Here is an 11,941-nt window from a genome sequence, read left to right on the forward strand (position 1 = left end):
CAGACTAAATAAACACTGTCATTCATACGCTTAACTACATTCATACACTTCAAATACCAGAAACAGGCAGTGGGAGGCTGCCTACCAAATTATTGTTACTCTGTTATTTAGATTCCTCCCATTGGTTAAAGAAAACAAAATGTCTGTGAACCTTTTCCTCTTCTCTAATGCTTAAAACAAAGAACAGCTCATTCTCTACAATTCTTCCTCAACTATTCTTAAAGAGGCCTGATGTCAAACAGAAGCTGCACAGGCAGCCATGAGAGCTCAGTGGAGGCAGTGCAGGTGGAGGATGAGGCTGCTGAGTCATCTGCAGACAAAGCAGGCAGCAAGGCGACACCTGACAGTATAATGATGCATAATGAAGCAGGGGGAGGAAGACTGATGCCAATCAATTCATTGAGATCAAACATTCTCTACTTAATGGTATTCTGATACTAATTCAACCACATAACCAGATAGTGAATATCAACAACAACATTTTAATCTAGCTGCTTAAAATTTTGTGTTGGTTTGTACTATACAATTACTTTTTATGACATTTTTTGGACATTCTATATATTGACCTTTTATGACTTTTACGACTTACTATACTATGACTTTTTTCAGCATACTGTACAATTACTTTTATGAAATACTATACTATGACCTTTTGTCAACATACTGTACTTTTTCTTTTTCGACTTACTATACCATTTCGAAAAGTCATAAAATGACCGCCTAATCACTTTTCTTTGACCTCTCTAGAAAACGTCATGGGGTCAACGAAAGATGTGGAGGAGAATTCAGGAAAAGACAACTGTGGTGCTCAGAGAATGTGACTGCAGTTTCACAAATTATCGGTCTGCCGACAAAACTACAATGAAGAAGGACAACCATTGCCGTAGTGCATGAAATCTCCTGTTCAGTTGCATGCAGGCTTTACAAAGAGCTTCTTTTGTGAGAGGCTGCTTCACTCGTGTGAAAAAGAGAAACCGGAGGTCTTTCCTTCCTGCTGCTGTCACACTTAACAACCAATACTGCCTCCAGTAGAAACTGACAATTAACTCATGCAATATCAATGAAACTGTTCAATATCAATATTTTCAATTATCAATATGTTGATTCAACAGTCCGGTTATATTTTGCTTTTTACAGTTAATCTATCATAGGCCTAACTTCTTTTTTTACTGATGCTTCTTGTTATTGATAATGAAAATTTGGTCATTGACAGTTTGCTATATTTACTGTTTATTTTATTTCGTAATCTTGTTTTGTTTTTTGTACTTATTTATTACATGTTCGAAGTATATAAATACATATAAAATGAATCGTAAGGTTTGTCACTGTCTGTTTATATTCATCAACATGAATCCCATTAGTTTATGACTGTATGAAAATAATTGTTAAACGTGAAGGATAAGCAATACAATTTTTCGACATACTAAACTACCACTTTTTATGACCTTTTTTGCAGAAAATACAATTAATCATTTTCAACATACTATGCTATGACTTTTTGTTTTTTCAACATTTTATATTTCGACTTTTCATTGCTTTTTTGACAAAAAATACAATGTTGTCGACATACTGAGTATTTATGACTTTTTTTGACATTCTATATTTTTACTTTTTATGACTTTTTTGACATACTATACTATGAATTTTTTTTCAACATGACTTAGGATTTTTTTTACAAAAAAAATGTTTCGACTTGTGACTTAAGACTTTTTGTGACATACTAAAATACCACTTTAGGACTTTTTTGATATACTATACTATGATCTATTTCAACATACTATAGTATGATTTTTATGATTTTCAAAAAAACATATAAATTGTTTTCAACTTGACTTCTTATGACTTATTTTAACATTCTATATTTTTACCTTTTCGACATACTATAGTATGATTTTTTGTTTTTGAGAACTAAAGTACAATTATTTGTTTTCGACATATGACGCAATTACTTTTTGCAACATACGATACCATTACTTGTTCCGACCTAAAATACAATTGTTTTCGACATACGACGATTATGACTTTTACAACTTACTATACAATTACTTTGTATGATTTTTTTTGGACATACTTACCATGACTTTTTCCAACATACTATACTGTGATGTTTTTCGACATACTATACTATGACTTTTGAAGATGTTAATGCAACTTCTGACAAACAAAACAATGTTTTTTTTGAGATATTATACCATAACTTTTTTTTCAACATAGCATACTCTTACATTCTTTTGGACATATATCATGACTTATTTTTGACTTACTATGCTATGACATTTTTGGCATTTTAACATACTTCACTAATTATGAACTATACTATGACTATTTTATGTCACTGTACAATTAGTTTATGTCAGACTATCCTATGACTTATATTTTGTATAACTTGGGAGTCTTGTCCCTCAAGCCATTACTAAAGGGCACATCCCCACTATCAACATACAGAACATTATATTTACACCTACTTAACAGCCAGCATCAAAACTAGAAAGTGCAGCATATTTTTTGCCAAGTACCAAATCAAAGATTCCACAAAGATCCTGAAGAAATCAATTAATTGAAGTCATGGATAACTGTAAAAATAAGAGTTCGAGGTGGAGCCCTGTAAGAAAAATACTTATATCAATCTACATTGAGAGACGACAGATGATTAAAAACTCAAAAACCTGTTTATTTTACACCGCAATACTAAAATATCTCAATACAGAAAGTGAAAATTCCTGCTGGCATGTTCAATCAGTTGTTTATGTCCCTTTTCAAAATCTCTTGATACATTCCATCCACTTTACAATCAGGATAAACAAAACAACAAAAACATTTTTGCCTTGTTGAAAAGCTTTTTGATCACAATGAAAAGAAACCTACCAGTTAATACTTCCATAAGTTAACAATGACTGTTACGAGGACAAATGATAAAAGCATTCATTGACAGAAATGCATGATTCAGATTAAAAAGGCAGACTTTGTGTTTCACAAGTTTGGAAAAAAAAATAAGAATGACTGCTGCCAAACTGTAGGTGTGACTTTGGTCCTATTTGTGACATTTGTAGGTATGAACAAATACCTCAGCCCAATTGAGTATGGTCCGCTCTAAATTTGATTACGGGATGGTCCGAGGTTTCTTGCTAGTGAAGTGAAGAAGATCCTTTTCAGGACTAAGGCAGTCGTGCAGCAATTCCATTGTTGGTTTTGGTTTGTGCCGGCCACCCAACAATGTCTTCAGCTTCTCCATAATTGACTCCAACCTGGATTCTGACGAAAACCTGGGCTGTCCATGTCCGCGGTCCCTATACATGTGAATTAAAGTGTTGGCATTTCAATTAATGTGAAGTCAAAAATAAGTCATTGTCAAGAGTGTATTATACCTAGTCAAATTCAGTTTTATTTCAGACTTCCCTTTGATTCACAAAACATAGAAAAAGCATTCGTAACCACTTCAAACACAAACTTTCAATGGGAACTTGCCAAACATTCACCACACCAACCTCAAACTTAAACACGCTTTCAGTGTTTTCCCCACACAGACTTCACCAGCACAAAGTCTCATTTTCACACAAAGAGGGGGGTAACAAGGAGAAAATAAAGCAAACAACCAGACACAGCATTCACAATAAATCAGACAGCAAGAGAAAGCTACGAAAAGGTACAAATACTCATTACGCACTTGACATTTCACTGTTTTTTAAGAATTAAGGTTGATAGAAAATGACAAAAAGCAGAGACCATAGGGATCTCGAGATGCAATAAATGTCCTTGTGATGGCCATTTGTGACACACTCGTACTTGCTTCTTCCTCTCACACTCACAAAGCCACAGGTTCTTCTCAACTCTCGCAGGCATTTGTCTCTTTAAAAAAAACAAAAAAACCCATTTCGCACAAACAGTCCTTCTCACACTTTCAATTTGCTCTCCCGTTCGCTCACTCTCACTCGGTCCAACATCAAACCCACTCATTGATCTTGAAAAGCGACAAGAGCAGACAAGATTTCTATATCCTTAAAAAGGGGAGAGGAAAAAAAGACAACACCCACCGTCTAACACAGTATATGCAGAGTGAAGCTGTGTTCTTTGATGGCAAAGCATTTACACATGGGAAGAGGGGAATTGATACTGAGATCGGTCGAACATTGCAGCCAATGAGGCGCTTCCTCCCGGGAAATTGGGAAAGAGTTGGTGAACTGCAGAAGAGATTTTCATGAAGGCGTTTCCAAATGACGTCAAAACAAAAAGATGCAATGAACTGCATACAGATATATAATCATATCAAGCTCATTTTACAAGGGGACGATGGGGCTCTCAAGATACTCGTGCATGTTTATAAATATTTATCTTGCATGCAGTCATCTCTGTTTTAACATTTAAAAACAAAACTAAATGGAGTGTGGCAGTTTCCACTAACAAACTAAACTTTTCACCCATTCAATGCATGACATAATCAGTCGCACGCAAGTATAAATTTTCTCTTTAACAAAATAAAAAGGCAGTATATTTTTAATAATAGGAACATAAGATATAAGCAGTTCCCAACTGTATGTATACTTACCAGATTAGCCTAATAGCAAATGAAAAGGGCAACTCTAAGCTATCTACACTCCCCAACTAGAAGACTTAGACTCCATAGAGGTGCCAAAGCCAGAGCTGAAGCCACTGCTGGAGGGCGTGTTAGTGCCTGCAGCCCAACCGAGGCTAGCTGAGCTGGGGCTGCTATAACTGGTGCTGGAAGAGCTATAGGTCTGGTCTCGGGTTGTAGGGGCTGTGCCTGCCGTTGTGGTCAGACCCTGCTGGTTAGCCAGCATGCCCATCATTCCCCAACTGCTCTGCAGCGCTGCCTGTGCAGCAGCCACCATTGCTGGGTTTAGACCGAGAGCCCCAAAGTTAACCCCGCTACTACCGCTGCCTAGCCCACCGCGATTACTGCCATAGCCCTGACTGAACCCACCAGCCCCAAACCGCCCTCGATCCATCATTTGCCTACTATTATTGTGTTTGGGCTCAGCGTTGGAGATGTGCACGCTGATGCCCTTGATGATCAAGTCCTCTCCACACAGGGCTTGGGCAACCTGAGAAAGAGGTGAGGAGAAGATAGTCAGTAGTCATTATGCCAGCAATTTATAATCCAACTCTGTCATTTAAGGCGAATCTCACCTGGTCGTCGGCAAAGGTGACAAATGCAAATGCCCGGAAAGGTTTGGGGATGAAGACATCAGTGACTTCGCCGTACTGCATGAAGTACTGCCTCAGCTCATCGGTTGTCATGTCCTCCGTACAGCGGCCAACAAAGATTTTACGGCTCCGCATGGGCTCATCAGGACACGCCTGAGAGGACAAACAGGCACAGCAACAAATTAAGAGATCTATGGTTGTTGTCTTTTTAAATTGATACTTCTGACCAATTCAGAATGATTTTCCAAACATTTAATTTCCGAGATGCATTTAAATTGCAAAACTACATAATATGTAATTGGAGAACAGTTTAGCATTCATCCATAAGAAAGTTATGACTTTCTCAACAAGAAAATTAACTCATTAAAAAGGGCAAGATCCGAGGTTGGGAGCATTTCGTTTGCCTCTCAACATGTCGACGGCTCACAGCTAATGGTGCCAAAAGTGCAAACTACGGTTAAAGTGCTGACAGAGCTAACAGAGTTTACCTGAGGTGGAACTGGAAGGTGGGTGCTACACTTCTGGGACCAACGTTGTTGGTCGGGACAGCATTATCAGCTGTAACCGCCATGTGAGAGCAGCGCAGCAGGTCACATGCTCATTAAAGCTCTGAATGTTAAATACAGCTCTTTTAACAGCTATAATACCTAAAAGCTGAAATGTAAACGATGATCACCAATATCTAATCAACTGACCCTTGACCCAAAGACAATCTGAATATATTTATACCATGAGGTTCATGACTACACTCGCACTAAAATGGTACCCCAAATACCTTTGAGTTGGGAAGTTTGCAGTCACACCATCGTCCATCAATCATGTGTCTCTGAGCAATCACTTTGGTTTGTGTCTCATATTCAGTGAACCGGACAAACCCAAACCCTTTGGAGTTGCCAGTCTTTAAATCTCTCTTGACCTGGAGTGAACAGAGGACATACAAAGCTTCATACAAACTGTAAATAAATCAGAACAACAAGATATCCATATTAGACTCTCTGCCTAACAAAACAATTTTCAGAACGAGACAAGATGCCCCTACCTGCACCATGATGACCTCCCCAAAGGTAGTGAAATAATCTTTCAGGTCTTGTTCTGTTGTTTTCCACGGCAGCCCGAGGACAATGAGATCTGATGTCTTCTGAAAGCCCCTTTTCACTTTCACAGCTGAAGCAGCATCTATTTCCTCCATCTTTCTTTTGTTATCTGTGGAGAATAAATAGATATGAGTCACATCAGGAAAAAAGGAGTTTTGTTTTGGAGGCTGCAGTTCATAGAAAAAATGGTGTAATAATCAGATGAAAATACAAACCTGCTGAGCTCTTTACTGTCTGGTTGTTAGATACAATATACAATACATGACCAGAAGTAAGAGAACATCTCAACATTAGCTCCATCTCTGACTATAGAACATCTTACTCCATGCCCATGCACACTAATAGGCCATAAACCCATATTTTACAGTGCTGGCTTTCAGCATGGGGGGATTTTCCTGTTCAAACCGGAAAGGGCCTTAACTGTTTTCTTAGCTGGAACTAAGGGACCAGACCAAGACTAATACAACAAACCCTACAGAGGCTCTGAACGTCATTTACACAAACATCTCACCTTTAGGGTAATTGACGACGTAGACCAGGTTTCCCCAGTCGTTCTCGGGTGCATGCAGGACCCCCTCCACGAGCCGGACCCCCCTCATACACTGGGACTCTGGGTTTCTGTATCGCAGCCCGCACGCCCCTGGAAACTGAGCCGCTACCGACGACAGTAAAATAGTCCCATCATCCTCTGAGGGGATCTCCATCGGCTCTTCGTTTTCATCCTCAGCCACACGAATGTACAACTCTGACATGGTCTCTAAATGGTCGGTCGCAGGTCCGAGTAAAAGCAGCTGATGGCGCTAAAGTTAAAGACCGTAATGATGCACACGAGTTTGTAGCGTCGATCGTCGCTGAAGTGTAAACGTTACTTCGGTTAACTGGGTGACGCCACTGAAATACAAGGGTAGTCAAACGCAGAAGGACAAACTATGTGAAACGCAAACACTCACTCAACAACTCTAACATTCACTGGCTTTCTTCTCCGCTCGCAGCACGCGTAAACACGCTAGTCAGCTAGCTAGCTAACAAGCTAGCAGACTCAAGATGGCTTGAAAAATGAATGACCATTCAGTTTAGCGCACTGTTCACTATCAACAAATACACGAGTCCTCCGCTTGTCTGCTAGTGTATAGATGCAAATTGTACGCTTACATCAACATCGACAAATAATCTCGTTCGTTCAGATTTACGTACAAAACCATAAAGACCACATATGATGCAGCAGTACACGGCTAACCTCTCTAACCTCAAGCTAGCTAACAAAATGGCTGCGCACTTTGTAGAGATGACATCATCCAGTTGGGAGGGCACATTGTTAAGTTTTTGTGGGGGATGCCAACAATTAAAATTAGAAACATTAAGTTAATGATTTGACTCCAGGTCGCCAGTCGTCGTTCAAGTTGTTGTAGACTTTACTTAAATGTCATGTGGTTGACTATATTCATATTGTCGTGTTCCATAACGTACAATGGGAAAATTTTAAAGATCGTGGTTTACCCTTTGAAATCTTATACATAAATTCGCCGAGTCTAAACAAAAGGTACGCACCATGCGCACTGAGAAATTATTTTTGAAAAAAATGCATGCCACCATAAGAATTGTGAAATTGTTTTTTAACCGAAGTTCATGAGTTGAATCCATATTTTTACATTATTTACATTTACAATATTCTGTGCAGCCAAACATTGTTCAAACCCACAGAATCCCTGAGTTTGTAAAACCCCAAAGATGTCGGGATGAATTGTACGGAGATGTGTCTAAAATGGTATACGAAATATAGAATATTTGTATTTGATGGAATGGTGCATTAATACAAAAAAACATTGGTGACAGTTTGGTTTTAAAATTTCACTCATTTTAAACATACAATTCCAATAGAGCTGGGAAGGTATGTATGACTGTGGCATACGATTATTTAAAAGGTATTTGAGATTAAATAAAACGCCAAAACTGCATTTTACAAGCTTTATTCATAATAGACCATCACCAACAATTCTCCAATGACCAAAGCCTTGACAAAAAAAAAGAGGATTTTCATCTGCCTTTAAACCCATGTTTCACACATGCTGGATACAATGATCATTCTTTGGGACTTTTTTGTCATTTACCTTTAAAGTGTTAAAGCAAACACACCTGTGTTTATTCCTGCTCCCCTGTATGGAGTCACATACTCCAGTGACATCAGTCCACTTACCTACAAATAGGCTAGGTTCAGACTGCCCACATAAGTTTTCATCAGTGGAAGTGACATGGATCAGATAAGATTGAGCATCCTACTTAGAACTATGTGAGTAGCCTAATGTTGTACAAAACAATATTGGAATTATTCACAATTTTCAAAATGTAAGTTGACTTCTACCTTCTTTTTTTCTAGTGTTTTACAATGTTTTATCATGAGAAGCGTGCTTTCCATTCAGACAACAGAATGGATTCATACCCCAACAACAAGATTAACAGGTAAATATGTTTTGCTGTGATAAAGAGTGATTTTGAATGGTTTTTCCACATCTCTGAAAATGTTTTCATTTTCAGAAGGAGATGTGGAATGTTTTTCTGAATACATGGAGATGTGGATACACAGTGTGAGGGCTGAAGGGTTGGGACTCTGGCTGTCTGGGGCCTTACAAATCCAAGGTAAGACACAATCAATGAAAAAAATATTGACATAGATTTAAAATAAAATGCCTTTGACTCAAATTTTTCTTTCCGGAAGTCAACCTTGCTTCACTGGATCACCTAAACCTCCAGCTGTCTGCCTGTGGATTCTCACTGCACAAAGACCCTGACAATAACTTTATTTTTAGAGTCAGTTACACTGGATGTTTCATCCAGCAACGGGTATGTCTGACGCATTCAGAAATATCTAATGGATATACACAAATATCATTTGACTTTAGCAGATGGGCCTGGCAATGATAATTATCTGGCTGCATATTAATTTTTCAGAATGGCTATCATGTCCTGACACTAAATTTGGTGAAGAGGATAAACCGATTTGGGGGAAGACCTCATAGTTTCTTGATGAAGTGTCCTGTGGTTTCTGTACTGCCAAGCAGAGAACAAATCCAGTGTGACCCAGAGTGTATTCAGGTATCTGATGATTGAAGTTCTTCATATGGTACTTTTCACTGTTTTAATTTTAACCAATTTTGCGTTGTTATTCTGATAAGCTTTGAATCTGTCTGTAGGTGACCAGACAAGTTCCCCATGACAACTGGGACAGTGAGGTAGTAATTAAAACCAATCCTCGTGAAATCAGCCCTTAAAATATGATTGTATTATAAATGTGAACAATTACTTGCATTACGTGTTTCTATCAGAGACAGAAAACAAGCAGAGTGGATCTGTCTGACTGTGTTTTTTGTGTTTGCATGTCTGGTTATGCATTTCAGTTGCATTGGTCGCTGTCTCTGAGCGATCACCTCATTGTTGCTCTGGAGGATGCTAGCCTGATCCAGATGAACGTTGACATGAGCGGACCAGACATTACAGTTCAAGGCAGGAGAAGGGAGGTCTTGAGCCCTGTCGAAGTAAGAGTATGCAAACAGCATCCTGCCATCTAGTGACCAATGGCAACATTACAACTAAAATTCACTGCGTTACTGTAATTTTGATTAACACAGGTATTGGAAAATGAACTGGAATTCCTGGCCTTGAAGCTGGTCAGTGGTCAGTATGCCTATAGTATGGAAGCTACTTGTCCAAAAGGTGGGTAGCAAGCAGAGAATCAGACCTTGAAGTTATTCTTCTTTGCCACATCACAAACTTTAACATGTTTATACAAGTCACTACTCACTAAGTACTCAGATCCTTTACTTAGGTAAAACTTGCACTACAATTCTTTAAATATACACCATAAAAATCCTGCATTCAAACTCAAAATAATTCAAAGTACAGAGGTATTCACAGGAAAATATATTTAAAGTATGCAAAGTAAGGTAAGTACTGTTTCTGGAGAAAATTTCCCCTGTCAGTGATTGTGATGTGTTTGTATCATTATACATTATATCTCCAAGAAGCATTTGCCAGGTGTTACTTCTAACTATAAAGTTGAGTATAAATACAGTGTTTCCTAAAAAGAAGGGGGCCTTACATGATCGATGAGTGATGGAAAGAAGAAAAACAAAGTTCTGTACACACATTTATTTAACTTTTTGGACTTTTGAAATGGTGGATTATTTCCCCTCGTTGGGGCCTAAACAAGTATTTAAATGTATCCATCTGAGAAGTTTAGAGTGGCCTCAAATACACACTGCTCTTTTGTAAGGGGTTGCAAGCCAGAAAGGCAGCTCATCATCATTACAACAACATATGAATGAATGCAGTGGAGTAAAAAAAACATCCAATATTTACATCTGAAATGTATTGAAGTAGAAGTATAAAGTTGCATATCATGGAAATAATCATGTATAAGTACCTCAAAAGTGTACTTGAATAAATGTACTTCCACCACTAATCGCAATTTTATCCCTGATGTACATTTCAGTGACTGTATTCACACAAGAGGAGACTGTGCTGCACATTTTCAAACGACGTATGGGTTTGACGAAGCGAGGCAGTCGTGACAACGAACCACTAACAGTCAGTGATGTGTCGGTGAACCAGACAGATAATTTCACTGTGCATGAGACAAGTGCATTTGTGACACTGTTCATTACTACAGCCCAAATACTCCAGACCAAGGTTAGTGCTGAAACAACAGTTAGAATTGTTATAACCAGAGTTAATCATCATGGTTTCATTACAGTGTAAAACATCTAAACCAGGTTTTCTTTTAAAGACCTGCGCAGACAGGAAACAACTCCTGCAGCCATTTTACAGGGTGGATGTTGTGCTCACCTTCAAGGAGACAAATCACAAAATGCACTGGACCATGGAGAACACACTGCCATGCACAGGTGAGTGTGCCGCTGATGATCACAGTAAAACTAAAGTGGTGATTAATTATCTGATGATATTTTGACCACTAGCCATTGAAAGGCTTTTACTGTGGTCACACCAGGCATTTACTTTTGTTTGTTGCTCAGTCAATTAGTCATTTAAGTAGCACATTTCATACAATTTAAAGCGAGATAGAAATTAAAGCAGAAGTGATTGATGGAAAACAAATTCAGAGTTAAAGATCCCCCCAGACATGTTTGAGGACATCTAAAAAAATACTCAGATTTGAGTAATAATTTGTGTCTGGTATGGTATTCCCACATAGAAAAATTCAGCTAACTTGCTACAAATTTACATTGATCCCCTTCCCTCATTAAAAGAAAATCACTGAACATGCAAATATTGTTCATTTAAAAAATGTTACTGGAGGACACAAGATATTTCCCCTACTTAACTAAAAAGTCCACTCTCAGTATGTGCACTGAAGGCTTCAAAACTTCTATATCATGCTTGTGTAAGTTGCATATTGGATCATGATTGGCTTCCAAACTAGTTGGGACTGCTCATAAATCCACATGTTAAAATCAGATTAAAGGTGAACACGGAGACTCTCCCCCGAAACAGATTAATGTGAAAACAGCCCTCTTGTGTCAAACTCTGAACATACATCATTCTGCAGCTCAAACATCCAGAAAAATTGACAATAAGCAAAACAATTATTTGAGTGGTGGGAGGGATAACTAGCATGTAAAGTTAATGGAATAATAACAATATAGGGATGTATTAGTTTATGGAGTTACTAC

The 11,941-nt window shown here is 38.3% G+C and overlaps 1 protein-coding gene across 4 annotated transcripts; it reads right to left on the bottom strand.

Moving 5' to 3' along the window:
* Positions 1 to 2,650: 2,650 nt before the first annotated feature.
* On the bottom strand, positions 2,651 to 7,516 carry tardbpa (TAR DNA binding protein a). Of its 4 annotated transcripts, none has more exons than XR_011105211.1 (7): positions 6,769 to 7,516; positions 6,203 to 6,366; positions 5,939 to 6,079; positions 5,146 to 5,316; positions 4,976 to 5,060; positions 4,032 to 4,178; positions 2,651 to 3,287 (listed from the first exon to the last, which is right to left on the bottom strand). XR_011105211.1 is itself a non-coding variant. In XM_068732961.1 (6 exons), exons 1-6 carry the CDS (start codon positions 7,007 to 7,009, stop codon positions 4,084 to 4,086), a joined length of 933 nt encoding a protein of 310 aa, XP_068589062.1. In that variant the 5' UTR covers positions 7,010 to 7,516; the 3' UTR covers positions 2,651 to 4,083. The 4 variants fall into 4 exon arrangements, 2 of the variants coding, with proteins under 2 accessions (XP_068589062.1, XP_068589061.1); XR_011105210.1 differs by having other exon boundaries at positions 4,940 to 5,060; XM_068732961.1 differs by having other exon boundaries at positions 2,651 to 4,178; positions 4,940 to 5,060.
* Between the last annotated feature and the right edge of the window lie 4,425 nt (positions 7,517 to 11,941).

The sequence above is a fragment of the Cebidichthys violaceus genome, unplaced genomic scaffold, assembly GCF_023349555.1.
Source record: "Cebidichthys violaceus isolate CVI_PGR_0920_01 unplaced genomic scaffold, fCebVio1.0.p SCAF_6, whole genome shotgun sequence".
Classification (NCBI taxonomy): domain Eukaryota; kingdom Metazoa; phylum Chordata; class Actinopteri; order Perciformes; family Stichaeidae; genus Cebidichthys; species Cebidichthys violaceus.

Coding starts and splice junctions, on each gene's coding strand:
- tardbpa (XM_068732960.1), bottom strand. CDS start 7,009: ATGTCAGAGTTGTACATTCGTGTGGCTGAGGATGAAAACGAAGAGCCG. Junction 6,080..6,202: donor GGGAGGTCATCATGGTGCAG/GTAGGGGCATCT, acceptor TGTTCACTCCAG/GTCAAGAGAGATTTAAAGAC. Junction 5,061..5,145: donor TCACCTTTGCCGACGACCAG/GTGAGATTCGCC, acceptor CCTCTTTCTCAG/GTTGCCCAAGCCCTGTGTGG.